At 40.7% G+C, this 16543-nt stretch overlaps 1 protein-coding gene across 2 annotated transcripts in view; it reads left to right on the plus strand.

The window, feature by feature from the left end:
• The window catches only part of LOC115580604 (solute carrier organic anion transporter family member 3A1-like), a 31509-nt gene extending 24610 nt beyond the window's left edge, over positions 1 to 6899 (plus strand). Inside the window, exons 7-10 of one of the 2 annotated variants that reach the window (XM_030415143.1) lie at positions 436 to 571; positions 699 to 871; positions 1243 to 1307; positions 1556 to 6899. In XM_030415143.1, coding sequence (XP_030271003.1) covers positions 436 to 571; positions 699 to 871; positions 1243 to 1307; positions 1556 to 1932 — 751 coding nt within the window. In that variant the 3' untranslated portion in view covers positions 1933 to 6899. The remainder of the gene's footprint in view (positions 1 to 435; positions 572 to 698; positions 872 to 1242; positions 1308 to 1555) is intronic. The other variant, XM_030415144.1, reaches the window with a different exon arrangement.
• The last annotated feature ends 9644 nt before the right edge of the window (positions 6900 to 16543 follow it).

Below are 16543 nucleotides of genomic sequence, written 5' to 3' on the forward strand. Positions count from 1 at the left end.
GTTCTAATGCAGCATGTAAAAGTCTTATTTACAAGATTGTACATTCTTGTTACTACAAGCTGGGAGCGTTCTTTACGGATTTGTTGACTTTCTCATCATTATTTTTGCTTTGATATTAAAATATAAGCAGTTCTTTATATATTTGATATGTCTGCAATGGCAGATGGCAGGCTTATGAATTATCAGTGCTTTAAACAATCATTCTGCACAGAGCAGAAAACTGCGTCTGCACCACAGTCTATGGGTTGAAACTGTAAAGCGTGTGTTGTGCAGTGTTGTGCAGTGAGCAGCTGTCAGAAATATTTCTCCGCATCACTGACTACATTGTGCCATTTGAGTACAATGGTTGAATATTCAGCCGGTAGAGTTTCCTATGTAATCATATCCCGAATCATATCATATATTCCCTAACGCGACCTTTGACCTCCTCTGTAGGACGCTGCTGTCCTGGCAGCGACCCGAGTCGGCGTGCATCAGTAACTGTAACTGCTACACAGCATCAGTGAGCCCCGTCTGTGGTTCCAATGGAGTCACCTACCTCTCAGCCTGCTTCGCTGGCTGCACCAAACCAGTGAGTGTAGACATCACAGCTGACTCAAACACTGGAGAGCTCAAACTAAGAGACAAATATACATACATACAGTGCAGCAGTCCTGTTCGATCTCCAGATTCACTCTCATTTCTTGTCTCTGTTTCAGAACCTGACCAGCTGTACGTGTATATCCAGCACCAGCGAGGATGCGGTGGCTTTACCAGGGAAGTGTCCCAGTCCGGGCTGTCAGCAGGCCTTCCTCACCTTCCTCTGTGTTATCTGTGTGTGCAGCATGATCGGAGCCATGGCCCAGACACCCTCTGTCATCATCCTTATCAGGTAAGGACACCTGCTGCTATACACAGACTGCCCACAAGGGGGAGCTGTTGACATTTAATTCTGTAGTTAAACTGTGTATTTCCTGTTTTTTATGCCTGTGAAGCACTTTTGTTTTTGAAAAGTGCTATACAAATAAAGTGTGTTATTATTGTTATTGTCATTATTATTATTATTATTATTATTATTATTATTATTATTATTATTATTATTATTATTATTCATGTTCTCAGATCAGACTTTGGTGTGAACCACAGTTTTAATAAATCAGAATTATCCTTTGACCGTGAGGTGTACAGCTCTGAGATCTCTAGCCTGCTTTGACCTCACTGGAAATGAAAATGTGAGTTTTGACAATTCTGTCTTTGTTTCAGAACTGTGAGTCCAGAGCTTAAGTCCTACGCCCTCGGAGTTCTGTTCCTGCTCCTCAGACTGATCGGTAAGCTTTGGACACTTTTCTGTCATGCATTCATATCCACAGAACAGCTCTCTGCTTTTGGTTTGTATGGACATACATTCTGCAGTAAGTCTTACGACGCTCATGGCTCTGTGGTGTAAACGACAAAGCGATTCTTGTAGAAGTGAACTTTGGTTTGTCTGTGTGGATATAAAGACAACCAGAAGTCATACTGGTACGTATTTTGACCTTTTGCCCTGCTCTCTGTCAACAATCCCCTCCCGATCCAGGCTTCATCCCTCCACCTCTGATCTTCGGCATGGGCATCGACTCCACCTGTCTGTTCTGGAGCACCGTCTGTGGCGAGAAGGGAGCCTGCATGCTGTACGACAACGTGGCCTACAGGCATCTGTACGTCAGCATCGCCATCGCGCTGAAGTCGTCAGCCTTCATCCTGTACACCACCACGTGGCAGTGTCTGAGGAAGAACTACAGGAAATACATCAAGAACAGCGAGGGGTACCTGACGCCCACCGAACTCTTCGCCTCCAATGTGACTCTGGACAATTTGGGCAAGGAGATCACCCAGAACCCAGCCAACAGGACAAAGTTCATATACAACCTGGAGGACCACGAGACGTGCGACAACATGGAGTCAGTTTTATAGTGGTGGTCTGAACTGGGACTGCTGGACTGGAGCTGAGGCTGTTCATGTGCAACTGGTCTGATGTGCGATGTTTCTTTGGTGTCGTATCAGTTTAGAGGAATGTTGTCAGTGAGGGTCTTATCTTCTTCACACCCAAAAACATCAAACTTTACGAGAAAAAAAAGAAAAAAGATGAAGAGAAGTTTCCCAAAATATTCTATATTCACTTTGTTTTCTTTTTACTGGAACACAGGCGATCCAGTCAGTTATTGACAAAATCATATGGCCATTTCTTTTTCTTTAATTTGACGGCAGGATAGAGATTGACAGCACATGTCGGAGAACAAAGAAGGAATGACATGCAACAACTGTCTCCAGCCAGATGTGAAGCGGGGATCTTACATTCAGTGTGTATAAGACTAATCCTCCAGGACAGCCGGGAGTTCACTTCTTTACTTCAACTTCATGAACACTTAAGATCAAATTGCGGTCATATTAAGTTTAGATGTATTAAGAGAACAGACTTCTTTGTCTGAAATTTTGGTCATTCATTAGCTTTATTATTATATTAGACAGTTTATTTTCCTTTAGAAGGAAGTACTTCTCAGGGCCAGATGTCCGATAGAAAGGATGACAGTTAACATGGTTGTTCATCATTAGATGATGCGTATTTTAGCTCATGGTTGGAGCACTTTTCCAGACATACAGAACATATAGTCACAACCTTTCTACAGACTTACTAAGAGACCGTGTGTTCTCCAATCAATTTTATTTCAAACTTTTAAATATGTCATAACGAACAGAGAAAAACAGAGATGAATACAGGCCCAGGAACAGGCATAACACAAGCATTTGAGAATAATAATAAAAGAAATCAACAGCAGACAGGTTGTGGCTTGAGGCAGCCAGATATCCTGGTTAAACTGTTACAGCCTCTGACGTTAGTGGACAGGACAGACTCAAAATATGAAATAAAAATAGACAAAATACAAAAAACCTTCCACCCTAAAACCAAACAATTGGATTTCCAACCCAGTATACAATAACTGCACTTACTTTTATCTTTACACAAGTTTCAGATCTAAATATTACGAAACTACGATGAAAATTTGTACCAGAAACTGATTTTATTTTTTAATTTTGTGCTGCCAGCCATTTTTGGTAGAGCTGAGGTCACCTCAACGGGGGAGACCAAACTCTTCAGTCTGAGTCGTTGCACATATTCTGTAAGATTTTGAAAAATAAGAAATAAGGAACAGAGTGTTTTTAATAGCTTTCAGTGTAATCGGCCCTTCTTGTTCTGGAGGGCACTTTAGGAGTGTTGAGCCAGTGTGTAATAATTATCCCTTTACCGTGTCATAGTGTGGAGTTTTCTGAGAGAAATGTTCTGCCTCAGAGCCACAGAAATGTTTTGTTTTTTGTTCCGTCTTTTTCTCCTGATTGTCTGATGGTTTTACCAAAAGCAACAGACTACGAGGGAGGATATACTGCAGGAATAAGGCGGCCCACCTGGGACTAGTTGGACAGGACACTCAGTAACTAGCTAAAACTGATTCAATAACCAACCTGTGACATCTCAGTCACATGACGCTCCTCTAACCAATGATTTGACCGCACAACCATTATAAATCTGCCAGGAACACTAATATTGGTTGCATATCGAGACAGAAACACTGTTGAACTTGGTGTTGTAATTCCACCCTTAGGGACGCCCCCTGCAGCAGTAATGCATGGAAAACATAGCAACATGATAAATAACAAGCAGGGAACATCGCAAATAAGACTCTCCAGGGTGCGTGTGTGTAGTCGGGTCGTAGCAGGTGGAGGCTGTGGGGGAGGAGGCCTTCAACAATACAATCAGTAACAGCAGCAAAGCTCACATGAGCGCACAGACCAAGTGTGACAGCATTTAAGGAGAATGCCAAGTCAAAGCAGTGAGACATGATGATTGTGGTGGGCTAGCTGTCAGCAGACACAGCATAGCATGACGCACAGTGTCCATCCAGAATTAGTTCATTTAAAAGCATGCTGGAAATGCATGCAATGATAAAAAATAAAAATAAAAAATAAATACTCAGTAGTCACTAAGCTGCACTCTGTGGTTTGGTGGCCATGGTAATGGTTAAATCACATTTAACTCAAATGGCCTCCAAATTCTATTTAAAACCATGGAAAAGCTTTATAATGCATACTGCATTGTGATGTTTTTAGCAAACCTCAGCTGACTCATAATCACTCACACTGAAGTGATTGTCTAAACGCATTTTTTTTTTTCTAATTTTATTTCATTTTTTAAGGAATTCTGTGGGATTCTGATTTCTGACATATCCAGTTTATATAGAGAATCTATTGTTTTTCCTGGCTTACTTTGTAAGTATTTAATATGTTTTGCATCAAAAAATATGGACCTTTGTCCAGCCACTTACCATCACAATAGATTTCATTTCCAGAATGTGTAATCTCTTTGATGCTTGGCGGTGGGGGTTAAAGGAGTAGTTCGATATTTTGGGAAATAAGAGAATTCACCTTTTTGCTGGGAGTTAGATGAGAGGATCAGCACCAGTCTCATGTCTGTGTGGTAAACGTGGAGCTGGGGCCGGCAGCTATGTAGCTTAGCTTAGCATAAAGACTGGAAATAGTGAGAAGCTGCAAATGTACAAAAAAAAAAAACAACTTTTTTCTAATTCATATATAAAATGAGTAACAGTCCTGCACACCAATTAAATAAACGAGTTAGATAAACAGGAATATTGGTGTTAAAAGGTGAACTTTAGAGCGACATAGATGGATTTTGTTACCAAAGCCAGGCTAGCTGTTTCATCCTGTTTTCCGTCTTTGTGCTAATTTAAGCTAACTAGAGCTTGTTGTGGCTTCATATTTACCACGCTGACATGAGACTTGTGTCAGTTCTCATCAACGATCAGCAAGAAATCTGATAATTGTATTTCCTAAAATGTTCTTTTGAGTTAGTTAAAGATCCATGGTTCAGTTTCATTTTTTGCTGCCACTCATGTTTTATGAGTAATTTGTTTGCAAATGGTGGAAATGATTGTGGTTCCACACGTCTTGTTTAACGTATTTAGTTTAGCACTTCAATGAAACAATAGTATAAGATTTAAACTATACATTGATGGTGCTTCAGCATCATAAAATATAAAGATAATATTCTATGATATGGAGGTAAGATGATAGTTGCTTGAGAATGTTGAAGATCAACAATGGACCTACATTCAACAAAGAGCCATGCCAAACCCGGCCAGACTGAGCTAGTGTCTGCTGGTTTGATGTGAGAGGAGAGTATAAATACAGATCTTTAGCACCGCAGTGAGAAGAATTTTTTGGGCACTGATAAACGTTTGAAACAGTTTCCAAGTTCCAAATTTGACTGTCCCTGATGGGAGGATTGGCTCCTAGCAGCACATTCAGGACATTATGCTGAGATGTACAAACAATTACAAAGAAAGCTTCTAACGAGGGAGGAGGGTGTTAACCAACGTTACCAGCTGGCCACCGTCTCCTCCTCAGCAACTCCCCCCCCCCCTCCCCCGACGGGTGGCGCTGTCTGTGATAACTGTAAACGTCCAGTGTGTCATAGTGCCGACTCCTCTGTATATAATAGTGCCATACAAGTGCCAAAGTGACACCATAGAAGTGTTCTGTAACGTCCTGCAGAGAACTTTGTCTCACGACGCTGGAGCTCAGAGCAGATCCTCCAGCTGTATGTAGCCTTTCTGTGATATCCCTCCACTTACTTCCATCATATCATACAAAAGTGTCCCAAAAACATATTGCCTATAAAATATTGTATATGGGTCTAGAAAACAGTCTTATTTAGGATGTAATAACTGTTAATATGTAGGACTTTTCTACTAGTGAAGGTATTGTCTTATTTAGATTAATCTCTCTTTCCATCAGTGGCAAAGCTGAAAACTGTTTGTTGCTTTGGTCCAAATAAAAACAATACTTTGCTTGAAACAAGTGGCACCAATGTTGAGCTTTAGCCTGACATTGTACAGTAGACGAGGTCAACTGTAGAGAACCAGTCGGACTTCACTGATAGCAGTCCTGCACCTGTGCCTGGACATTAAGCTCTACTCTGAGACTTTCTGTCGGGAGCCTATGTTGTGCCATATCAACCTGTGCACTGTAACATTCAACACTCGCGAAGAAGAAGCCAACATATTCTAGGTCTGTCTAACGCGCTGGAAGATGTGACAGCGCTTGCTTGACCTTGTATTCACCTGCGGCGACAGGACTGTTTTGCCTTGTGATGAGAAAATAACTTTGAAGCATAAATGTTTTTTTACATCCTATTTTTCTCATTATTCTCTTTTGATGAGCTTGCCTTGTGGTAACAGCAGGTTGACTTTTATAGCGGATCTTTAGTGACAGAAGCACTGACATATGAAGAGTTTACTTCCAAAATACAAAAACATTTTCGGGGGGGAAAAAGTCCTGAGGTTTATCATTCAAGAGACATTTTGACAGTAACTGACAGATATAGTGTAAATAGTTCCATGATTTGTTTTTGTTGCAATTATTTCTTATGGATAGTCACTTTTTGTAAACGACGGATGTTATTTTGGAAGTGAACTCTTCGTATGTGGTTAGATAATCCTTTGGTTTGAGCCTTAGGCAGCATGTTGCCTTTGATTAAAGTGAAACCATGTGCTAACCATGTTAGTGACGGTTTTAGAGTGATGTGTTTGCCAATGTTGTGGGTGGTATTCAATGTGTGAATTTCATGCAGGAGGACCTTTCAAAAGGAAAGGGCATTGAAACAGGAAAATATCACCTATATTTTCAAAGCATCACTAAAGATTTTTAGAAAAATGCTCTATTGCTTCTTTGATTTATTTTCCTCTTTTCTTTAAATTATATGAATTTATATTTAAAAGCTTTATGTTCTGTATATTTCTTGGAGAAGATTACATGATTGTATGTTTATTGTAAATACATTAAATATACTATTTTTGTTTTTAATATGAGCTTCTTTTGCCTGACAATTATTAACGACTCAACGGTGATATCAGTAAGATCTCACTGTCACTGTGAGCGGTTTCTTTTCTTTTTCACTATGACAGAATCACTTTAACTCTTCTGTCTCTATCTATCTCTCTATCTATCTATCTATCTATCTATCTATCTATCTATGATTTGAACAGTTTCAGTTATTGTAGCTACTGAGAAATTTCAGCCTGCTCCAAAGTGGCCGAGCAACCAAAAGACCGACTTTGACCATAATGTGAAACAGCCACAGAATCCCAGTCAGTATTTATGCTCTCATGAGATGAATATCGTTTATCCTACATTTAAAATGATGTTCCTTTCTTCAAACCATGTGAGAGGTGAGCCTCGCTCTTTGTCTGGGCTGCAGGAGTCACGGGCAGAAAGGTTGAGAATTCACTGTTATTGGTTCAGACATTTGCTCCATGCGCAGACAATATGCTGCTCTTTAACGTTTGACATGCAGAGCCCTGCCTGTGGTAAAGGTCCGTATTCACTCAGTCACAAAAGGTGAGAGGTCACATCTTCTTTTCCTCATCCAAACGCGCTGACAGAGGAAGATAAAACCCGACATCAGTTTAATCGAAATGCGCTTGTGCTTTGCCATGATATAATTTCCTGTCATCTAAGCCCCCTGGTTATCCCCCGGCCTCCCCGCCGCGCTACAACAGCCAGCGGAGATAATAGCCGGGGTTATGGATCGACCGGTGGATCACCTTGTTCCGCTGCTACCAGGGAGCGATGTGCGCGTCCAGGTCGCAGCGTTGCTTTTATGCGAGAGCCGGGCCTGAGAGCGCTCCTGTTTCTCGAGTGCAGACGAGGTCTTGCCGGGGCCACGGTGCAGTGAAATGGAAAGCATGCCATTCCCTGTTCCGCTTGATGCCGAGTGACTGTGAGAGGTTGTGTCATGTTCCTTGGCTATTGACTCAATGACTTGGGACTTCACGACAAAAGCCTGAACCCGTGCGGGCTCTCTGCGTGCTGACAGAGAAATGTGTCTTCCACTTGTCTTCACATTGACCCGAGGACTCTGCCGGACTGACGTGTCCGCGTCCCCAAAGTCTCACCTCCTGGACCCAGAAATAACCTTTCCACGACCTCGCCCGTCTTTCACGCTCTGCTGGCTGCGGGTCTGCCTGCTATCGAAACATTCCACCGAAATCGTGTTTCTTCCACTGATATAGCTATGGATTACCTGTCTGTGGCAGTCAACCTATTCGGCTTCCGCTACATGGATGACATGACTTAGAATCAGCCTTATGTGCCGCATGTTATTCACTGTCACAGCGGGTTGAAAAGTCAAGGCACAGAATAAGCACGGGCTATTAGCTGGTACTGAAATGACAGCACCAAGATCCAGACCTTCATGGCCGGCTCTGCCCTCAGGTTTTACGCACAAGACTAAATCGCCATGTGTCCTTCATCTGCTGGAGAAATTAGGATAACTGGACTTCAAGTAAATGATGATGTATTCCTCTTCACATTGTATGCAAAACCTTCTGCATATTTGACTAATGCCTTGTCTTGTGACGTGGCTCCGACAGCTGACCTGATTTATTGCAAGGTTCCCCGCATTGTTAAAGAGAAAAAACAGTCTCTGACTCGGCCCAATTATCCCTGTTCATGCAGAAAAGGTCCATATACAAAAGAGGCTGTGAATTGCAAATCCAGTTGCTGGTTGTCCTGGCTCTCCTCTAATCTAATAATGTGATCCATCATTTCAGCAGCGACGGCTCCACAACCCGGGCATGGAGAGGAATCCCGCTGAGGATTAGTATGAACATGTTTGCATATTCTGAGAGGCCGTGTGGGGGAAATAATCACACAAACATACTAATGTTTTTTTTTTAATGTTTTTTATTGATCTGTTAGAGATTTAATTGTTAATGGTTGTTTGTGCCCTTCCAAAAATCCACTTAAGATCCATAAGCAGCATGGATGCCCTCAGTAAAGTGAGAAGCTGTTTCAGGCTGAAAAAACCCCACAAAAAACCTGTAAAACTGTAAAACTGTGTGCTTCCCGCTCAGCAGAGGCGCTGTTGGTTGAGGGATAGTCCTGTTGCAGAATCATCCATTACCCTGATGAGACCGCAGCCCCTGAGCTGCGACAGCACAGCCACACGATGAGCGAGACAGGCGACTGCCACTATTTGTTCCGCTAAAGCATTCATCACACTAATTACCCATGGTGCCAAGCAGCTCCCGTAGCCCAGTGAAGCTTTGGCTGCTCGTTTGGAGACGAGGTGAGGTGGGGAAACCTCAGATGAGTCTAAACAGGAGGTTGTCCTCTTTTTTTTTCTCCCTGCCTCTCCTGCACATAATTAGCTCAGCACACCAGCAACTTGACAAATTGGAATGATGAATCTGGCCTCTATGAATAGACACAAATACATGATCAATCAAAATACCGGACAGTGTTCTCGGCCTGAGGAAGTGTGCCACTGTGAAGGACAAAAGAAGTGTCTCTGCTTTGAATGACATTTGGTCCTGTGGTGGAAAAGTGTGAGGGAGCGTCTTTGTTGTGCTTCTGCCTGGAAAAATGTGCAAGACACTCAGTGCTGACAGGCTGGTGCAGAGAAAAGTGGCTGCAAAATGTCATCATTTAAATGCCAAATTAAAATCATTACTTCATCTCCCGCTTCTCATATGTAATGCCTGTTTTAAAGGTGCACACGTGCAATCTGAAAGCTGTAACTGTTACCTGATTGCAGACAGATACAAAGGGACAGTCTCTCTGAATTACAGTCATTTATGCAGCCTGACCTTGGAAAGCATCGAAGAAAGACTCGGTTTTTGAGTTTCTGTGTCATTCACACACAAGCCCACAACCCTCTGTGTCCCTCCTGGCCTTCACACAGCCGTCTGAACCGATGTAACACCCAGTACATCACAGCAGCCCAGCATCACCTTCCTGCAGTGGCCACAGACCAACAGATCAAGGACAAGAAAACTTCCCCGGGAGCACCAAAAACCTTTCCCTACTCACAGTCGCACTTGGGAAGTTTCAAGAGAGAAAACCCGCTTGAGTAAATGACACGTAGCAGTTGTTCTCACACGCCATTAACCCTTAGATGCATATATCAGTAGAACTTCAATAGGTTGCTCAAAAATGACACGATGATATGTGTTGAAGATGCTTTCTTCATGATATTTAAGTGGTATTTATAATTATATAATTTAAAGTTTGTAGTATTTGTAATTTGTGTCATCTATTATTTTATCTTAGCTACTATATTAAGCTAAGCTAATAAACTACTTAGTTATGGCGACACTTCATCCTCATCTATAGTAATATAAGTTTGCATGCTAATGGTAGCTAGCAGTGTAATTTGAGTTCTACAGCAGATATTAGTTGATATGATCATTGTAAAAGTAATGCAAAACATCTATAATCATCAGAAGGCGATATGAGAGGCGACCCAAAATGACCAAAATTCATCTCCCTCTTTAATCTTCCCTATTAGCAGAGAGAGTGCAGGGGCAGAGGGGTTGTTCAACTGGATATGTCAGTTTAATCTGCCTGACTCATTGATCCTTCATCTGAATGATGTTTGTGTGAGTATAAAATCTGTGGCACGACCATGGCTCTGAATGTCAGTGGCCTAACTGTGCTGTGCATCGATAAATCCATGCTGCTGTCTGTGCTGCAGAACAGGCAGACGGATTGGTAATTGTGCCTTTTTCTGACTAAACTACAATAGATGCTCAATTCTATTCTTTATTGTCACCTACATCAGTGTCGTTTACACCCAGGACGTGCCCCCACCTTTTTGAAATTACCACTTTTGTCCCAATTAAAAGGATTATTAAACAAAAAATACTAAAAAAGTAGTTTGTAACAAACTAGGAAATGAGATTAAATTAATTTTGATGCATCATTATAAATGTGTTTTCCCTTGCCATAGTTATCGACTCTAACCTCAGGATTAACTAATCACATTACCTAATCACATATGTTGACAAAACAAAGTGAAGCTCTGGGTAGCCTCTAAACACACCTTCATGAGCAGGGTAACAAATATCAGACTGGGAGGATCGGAGAGACACGCGGCAGGATGTAGTGTTCCTGTAATATTTCTATGATCATCAGTAAAGTCTGTGCGTCTGATAATTACACCCCCAGACCATGCTGTGGCGTGACTACAGATGCAGTAACTATAGGTGTCAGGTGTAACCTAGGAGTGGGACAGGTAATGTGAATGAGGATATGAACCTGCACTGATTGCATGACATTCAGTTTCTACAGTCACATGATTCCAGGTAAAGTTTATGCCATCAAAAATAACAGGAAAGAGTCAGAAAGTTAAGTTTGCAGCAATAAGTTAATACACTTTTTTTTAGTTATCGTTGTTTTTTTATTTTATTTTCAATTTAGTTTTTTGACTAAAAGGTACTTTTTATGTATTATTTCAGAGTTTAGTAAATGCCCTTAAACATCTATTTAAAGGGGAAAAAGAGACGATGAAAAGAGACACACGGAGGCCCTTCTCCCTCTCTGACTATTTGTGGCAATTTACACGGATTATCCTGTTCTTGTATTGGCCATATGTGAGCAAATTATAGCTTGATGTGAACAATAAGACCTTCTCGGTCTCTCTTGGTTGCCTGTACAAGCACGTGGATAATTTGTTTAAGTGTGGATTTCTTCATAAAGGATGCAAGTCCAATTCTCTGTGACAGTCTAAAGAGTGTGACTTTATGCACGAATGCTTTGTCTCATTGCTCCTCTCCGCTGTGTTAAAAGAGAGCGACAGTAGCCACCGTTAGTTTAGAAATGCAGTCCGCTAACATAAACACATGAGTGGCTTCCAGAACAACACAGGAGTTTCATAGAGCCCATTTAATGCTGTTTATGTCATTAAAAGGGAACAAATATAGATTTTTGTGAGATTAGATAAGCAGTTTTGTCCTCTTAGTATTTATAAATGCAATCAACACACTTCCCCAGATTGAAATGGCAATTATTATAATCATGAACTACAGAACAATGTGCAGTTAAAGTGTCACAAGTGTGAAGTGCTGATGGTGTATCAGAGGGCAGCAACAGTCGGTCAGAAGATCAGGCTTATTTGACTGTAAAGATTGTGTCCTAATTCAAAGTTCAGTTGTATGCATTTTGATCATTTACGCAGCTATGTGGGTTAATCTTGGCCAGATAATGAGTTTTCGTCTGAGGGAGGTCAAAGGTTAAGTAGGGCTTGGTACAAGTCCTAATGAGGATCCCTGCACGTTGCCAGGATGCCTCCCCTCACAACTGGGAAGACCGCTGGTGGTGCGTTATCATTGCACACTGACATGTAGCACAATGTGTCTCTCATGCATGAAATTTTCCTCATGGTGAAGGCTGCAGCAGCCCTGAAGGAGTCAGAGGTCAGCGGTCTGGGTTTAATGAAAGGTGAAAGGCAGTGCAGCGGTCACAGGTGAAGCTGTGGCTAAGGTGCACTAATCTAACGGACAAGTTATTGCTGCTCTCTGCCCACGATTTGACCCTGCTAAGCAGCCTAAGAGGTTCCAGCTTTGTGCCAATGGTCGCCAAGGCCAACAGCGAGCGATAATCTACGTGCTCTGTTGACTGTCTGGTGATGATTTTTAAAAAACAAAAGACAACAGAAACACAGATTATTGTAATTCTTCATTTTAAATTACATTTTAGTCACAAGTAACTGTTTAATGTCACTGTACTCTCAGTGCACCTGATCTTTATTGCAGCAGTATTGCCAAAGTCAACATACACACGTGTTTCCACATGACTGCATCTTCTTCAGGAATGCATTCAAACGCCAAATGTATCTTCCTCATTGTCCAGTTCGTTTTGTTGAAGCTGTTGGGGCAGGAAAGTTTACACTGTTGCACTGAGGTAACGTTATGCAATATATATGTTGGCAAAGTAAATTTCTGCTGAACCAGAGATATGTTAAAACCAAGCTTGGTCAGGTTACTTTGAAAACATATTTAATATAGTCACTAATTACCTGTTAAAAATGTAGCAGGTAACATAATCCAAGTATCACAAAATTCAATATTCAAGTGAAGCAACTTGATCACTTTCACATTTGAATTACCTCAATAACAAACATATGCAAATAAATACTATCTATCTATCTATCTATCTATCTATCTATCTATCTATCTATCTATCTATCATCTATCTATCTATCTATCTATCTATCTATCTATCTATCTATCTATCTATCTATCTGTCTATCTGTCTATCTGGTTTTACTCAAGAGTGACGTTGTTTGAGACTTGTGAAGTGTTGAATTGTTACTGACTTGTATATCATTCTATATTTTAAAACTGTAGTCCTGGTAGTAATCCCCGCTTTAGTTCATTTTTTCAGTACCACAAATTGTCTCAACATGAATATCCAGTGGTGTTGTCCAGTGATTTAGAAACGCAGTCTTGGCTTGGCAGCCTTCTCGCCTGTAACTCCACCACCAACCCCTCGACCTCCTGATATGAATGTCATGTCTAAAACATGTAATGTGATTGTCATGTGACAAATCTTTTGAAATGACAATGTGGTGCATAGCCTTTGACGAATCAGTAGTTTGAGGAAACGTTAACTGGAAATAATTATTCAGAAGATTTTAGTTTATATTGTTAGGTCGATTCTCACATTTTAATGTCACACATTTATTATCTCTGGTGTTTATTTTGGATGTGATAATAATTAGTCAATCAGACATAATGAAAGCATGATAAAACATAACTCTGCCCTGAACTTCCTGTCGTGTCGATACCGAAGACTTTACAGATGAAGAAGACGACAGGCGACTGTTTATGTTACAATTTAACTGTGCTGCGTTATCGTCACTTTAAATAGACAGTTATTATTATGACCCTGTGGGTTCTTTGGTTTCTTTTTGAGGGGGGTGAGCCATAGGTTGTGTGCGTGTGTGTCTGTCTGACATTTAGCTCCTGCAAGACAAATCATGTGACACTGCAACTGGCTGCACCTGGCTGCTCTCCCAGAATGCACTGAAGATCAGCTGTTCTTTCTCTCCCACTCACTCTCTTGCAGGCTGCATTTCACCTTGGCCTTAGATCTGTTGAGTTTGGTTTGTATACCATATACTGATGTTTAATTTTCCCACACAAGCGTGTGTTTCCTTTACGGGTTTTGGCTGGTGACATTCCTGGATCTGCAGGCTCACAGACGCTCTGCCAAAACACTACTGGAGATATCTGCTGGGAGACTTGAGAGAGGCTGCGGTATACTTTTAGATCATGACCATTAATCTCATTAGCATAATAAGATTACATCCATTTACTCTGAATGCCTGGAATACTACTGCAGTTTCCTAGAAGACCGTAGTGCACACAATTCTATAAACACTGAACAATACTTTTGCTCTAAAATATATATTTACTGGAGTATTGACAGTCATCAGCAGCGTCACTGTGTGGCTTTTCAACCGTCCCGTTTGTGTGTTTCCTTGAGCACAGAGGTTATCTCTCTCACCTAGAGAGGACCTGCTGCACTTCTACTGTATATGTCCTAATATTACCACTTGCTGGATTACAGATAACCAGATAACCATATGGTGGTTAAAGTGGGTTAAGAGCTTAGAGGGGAGCTCCTATAATTCAACGATATATGTTTACCTAGCCACCTTGAAGCCAAAAAGAAACTGCTGCAGGTCTCTGAGCAGCAAGTCAGCGCTGCCTCCCACTGCGCTGTAAACAACCTCACACACCCAGGTGGTCCTGCACACACAGCAGGTCTCTCCTGGCCACACTCTCCACTACTTTGTCTCCAATTAGCTCGCTTTCAGCTCCATGTGTGATAAGTCTTAAAGGGCACCAGATCACCAAAAACAGCGAGGATTTATCATCTTTAAACTCCCAAATCTGTGATTAATGTTAACTGGGCTTGCCACTAGATAGAGCAGGGAGGGGGGAGCTCAGAGCATTAAACTGTGAAGGAATGCATCATCCTCGTCCAGTGTAGTAAACACTTTAGCCTTGACCTTCCACTGTTGATTGGTCTTGGACTTCTGCCGTGTGCTTTGATAGCAGGCAGAGCAGAGCTTGTTTTGTGTGTGAGCAGTCACTGAATGACTGCAAAGCTGGCCGTCTGGAAGAACGTGACGGCGCACTCATCCTCAGGACTCGTGGAGCGTGAGTCAACGGTGAAAGGCCGTGCAGACATTTCAAATGGCTATGACTTGCTACAAAGAGCCCTCATGCACATTGATATAATTTACTCTTTGAATACAAAAAACAGACAGGAAGTATAGCTGACACGTGTGCAGAAAGGAGGGAAAGCAGCACATTATGTGGAGATGGACAACTTTGTACTTATGACCTTGTGTTTTTTAATGAAAAATGTTCTGTACTGAAGAGTCTTCAGTCAATATTCTAAACAAAACAAAGACAGAAAAATAAGAAAAAGCAGACAAACCTACAATATAGAAAGAAAAGCAAAATAAAGGTTGGATAGATGCAGACGAACTAAAAGAAGAGAGTTATAACTCATAAGTTCTAGTAGGTCACACACTCTACAGACTTTTAAACATGACATTTACTTATCTCAATAATCTTTATCTATTCATGTCCATACACACAAATCTATACCTATATATACATGTATACACATACATCCATAAATATACATTCACATATATCCAAATATACCACTTACATAAACACATGCATCCGTCCATATCTATACATTTACTCTCAAACTCAGACTGTGTATGTGTACGTATGTACAAACAAGTATACGTGCCCCTTAAAAGCAATGATCAGTTACTCTGTGATGTGATCATCTGTGTGTTTGCAGAAAATAGAACAAAAAAACAAATTTATGGTGTAGTTTTTTCTTGTAGCTTTATTTTGTGAGTCACTCTCTCCATAAATAAATTGTAATCGATATCCAATGTATTTAATCTTTGTCTTTTCCCACCCTTCAATAATGTTTCTGTGCTGTGCTGCGGTGTGTGTACATATATGACCTTATAAGTGCAAAAGGGAGATTATTTCTCTGTGCAATCTGGCATTGGGTTTAATGCATGATGGTTTAAATGCATCTATATTATAAAACAACATATTATATGATATTAGTTGTACAACTTTTAGGACAGATACACACATATTAAATCTTAAACTGTATGAAGTGTGTGTGCTGAATCAGTCCACTCTGAGTGAACATTAACTCTGTGACAGAACATTTTGGTTCTAAGAATTTATCTTTAAATATTTATTCATGACACATGCCTATGAAAAACACTGATTATTTTTTTGTCTTTGACATGTGGATTAAGTTTATGTGGTTATTATTAAAACCTTCAATTAAAGCAAAGAGAAGGGACATTTTTATCTAAAGTGGGGCAGCACAAATAAACGTTTTCCTTTTTGGTAAGATTGTAATTAAGTTAATGTAAAAAAAATCAAGAGAAATCAAAGTAATATATTTAATTGCTAAGTAATTTTTAAATTGTTAAATGTATGATCTTTTACATTCAAATAAAAAAGTGGGCCACATTCAGCTCGCATCTTCTGAATTAAAAAAATGAAAGAAACATATATTATATTATTACTCCCCTCTTGACTGACAGGTCACTGTGAGGGACTTCACGTTTGGTCTGTTTTTTTATGCAAGTTTCTAAAAAAGAAAAATA

Source organism: Sparus aurata, chromosome 4, assembly GCF_900880675.1.
Source record: "Sparus aurata chromosome 4, fSpaAur1.1, whole genome shotgun sequence".
Taxonomy (NCBI): Eukaryota; Metazoa; Chordata; class Actinopteri; order Spariformes; family Sparidae; genus Sparus; species Sparus aurata.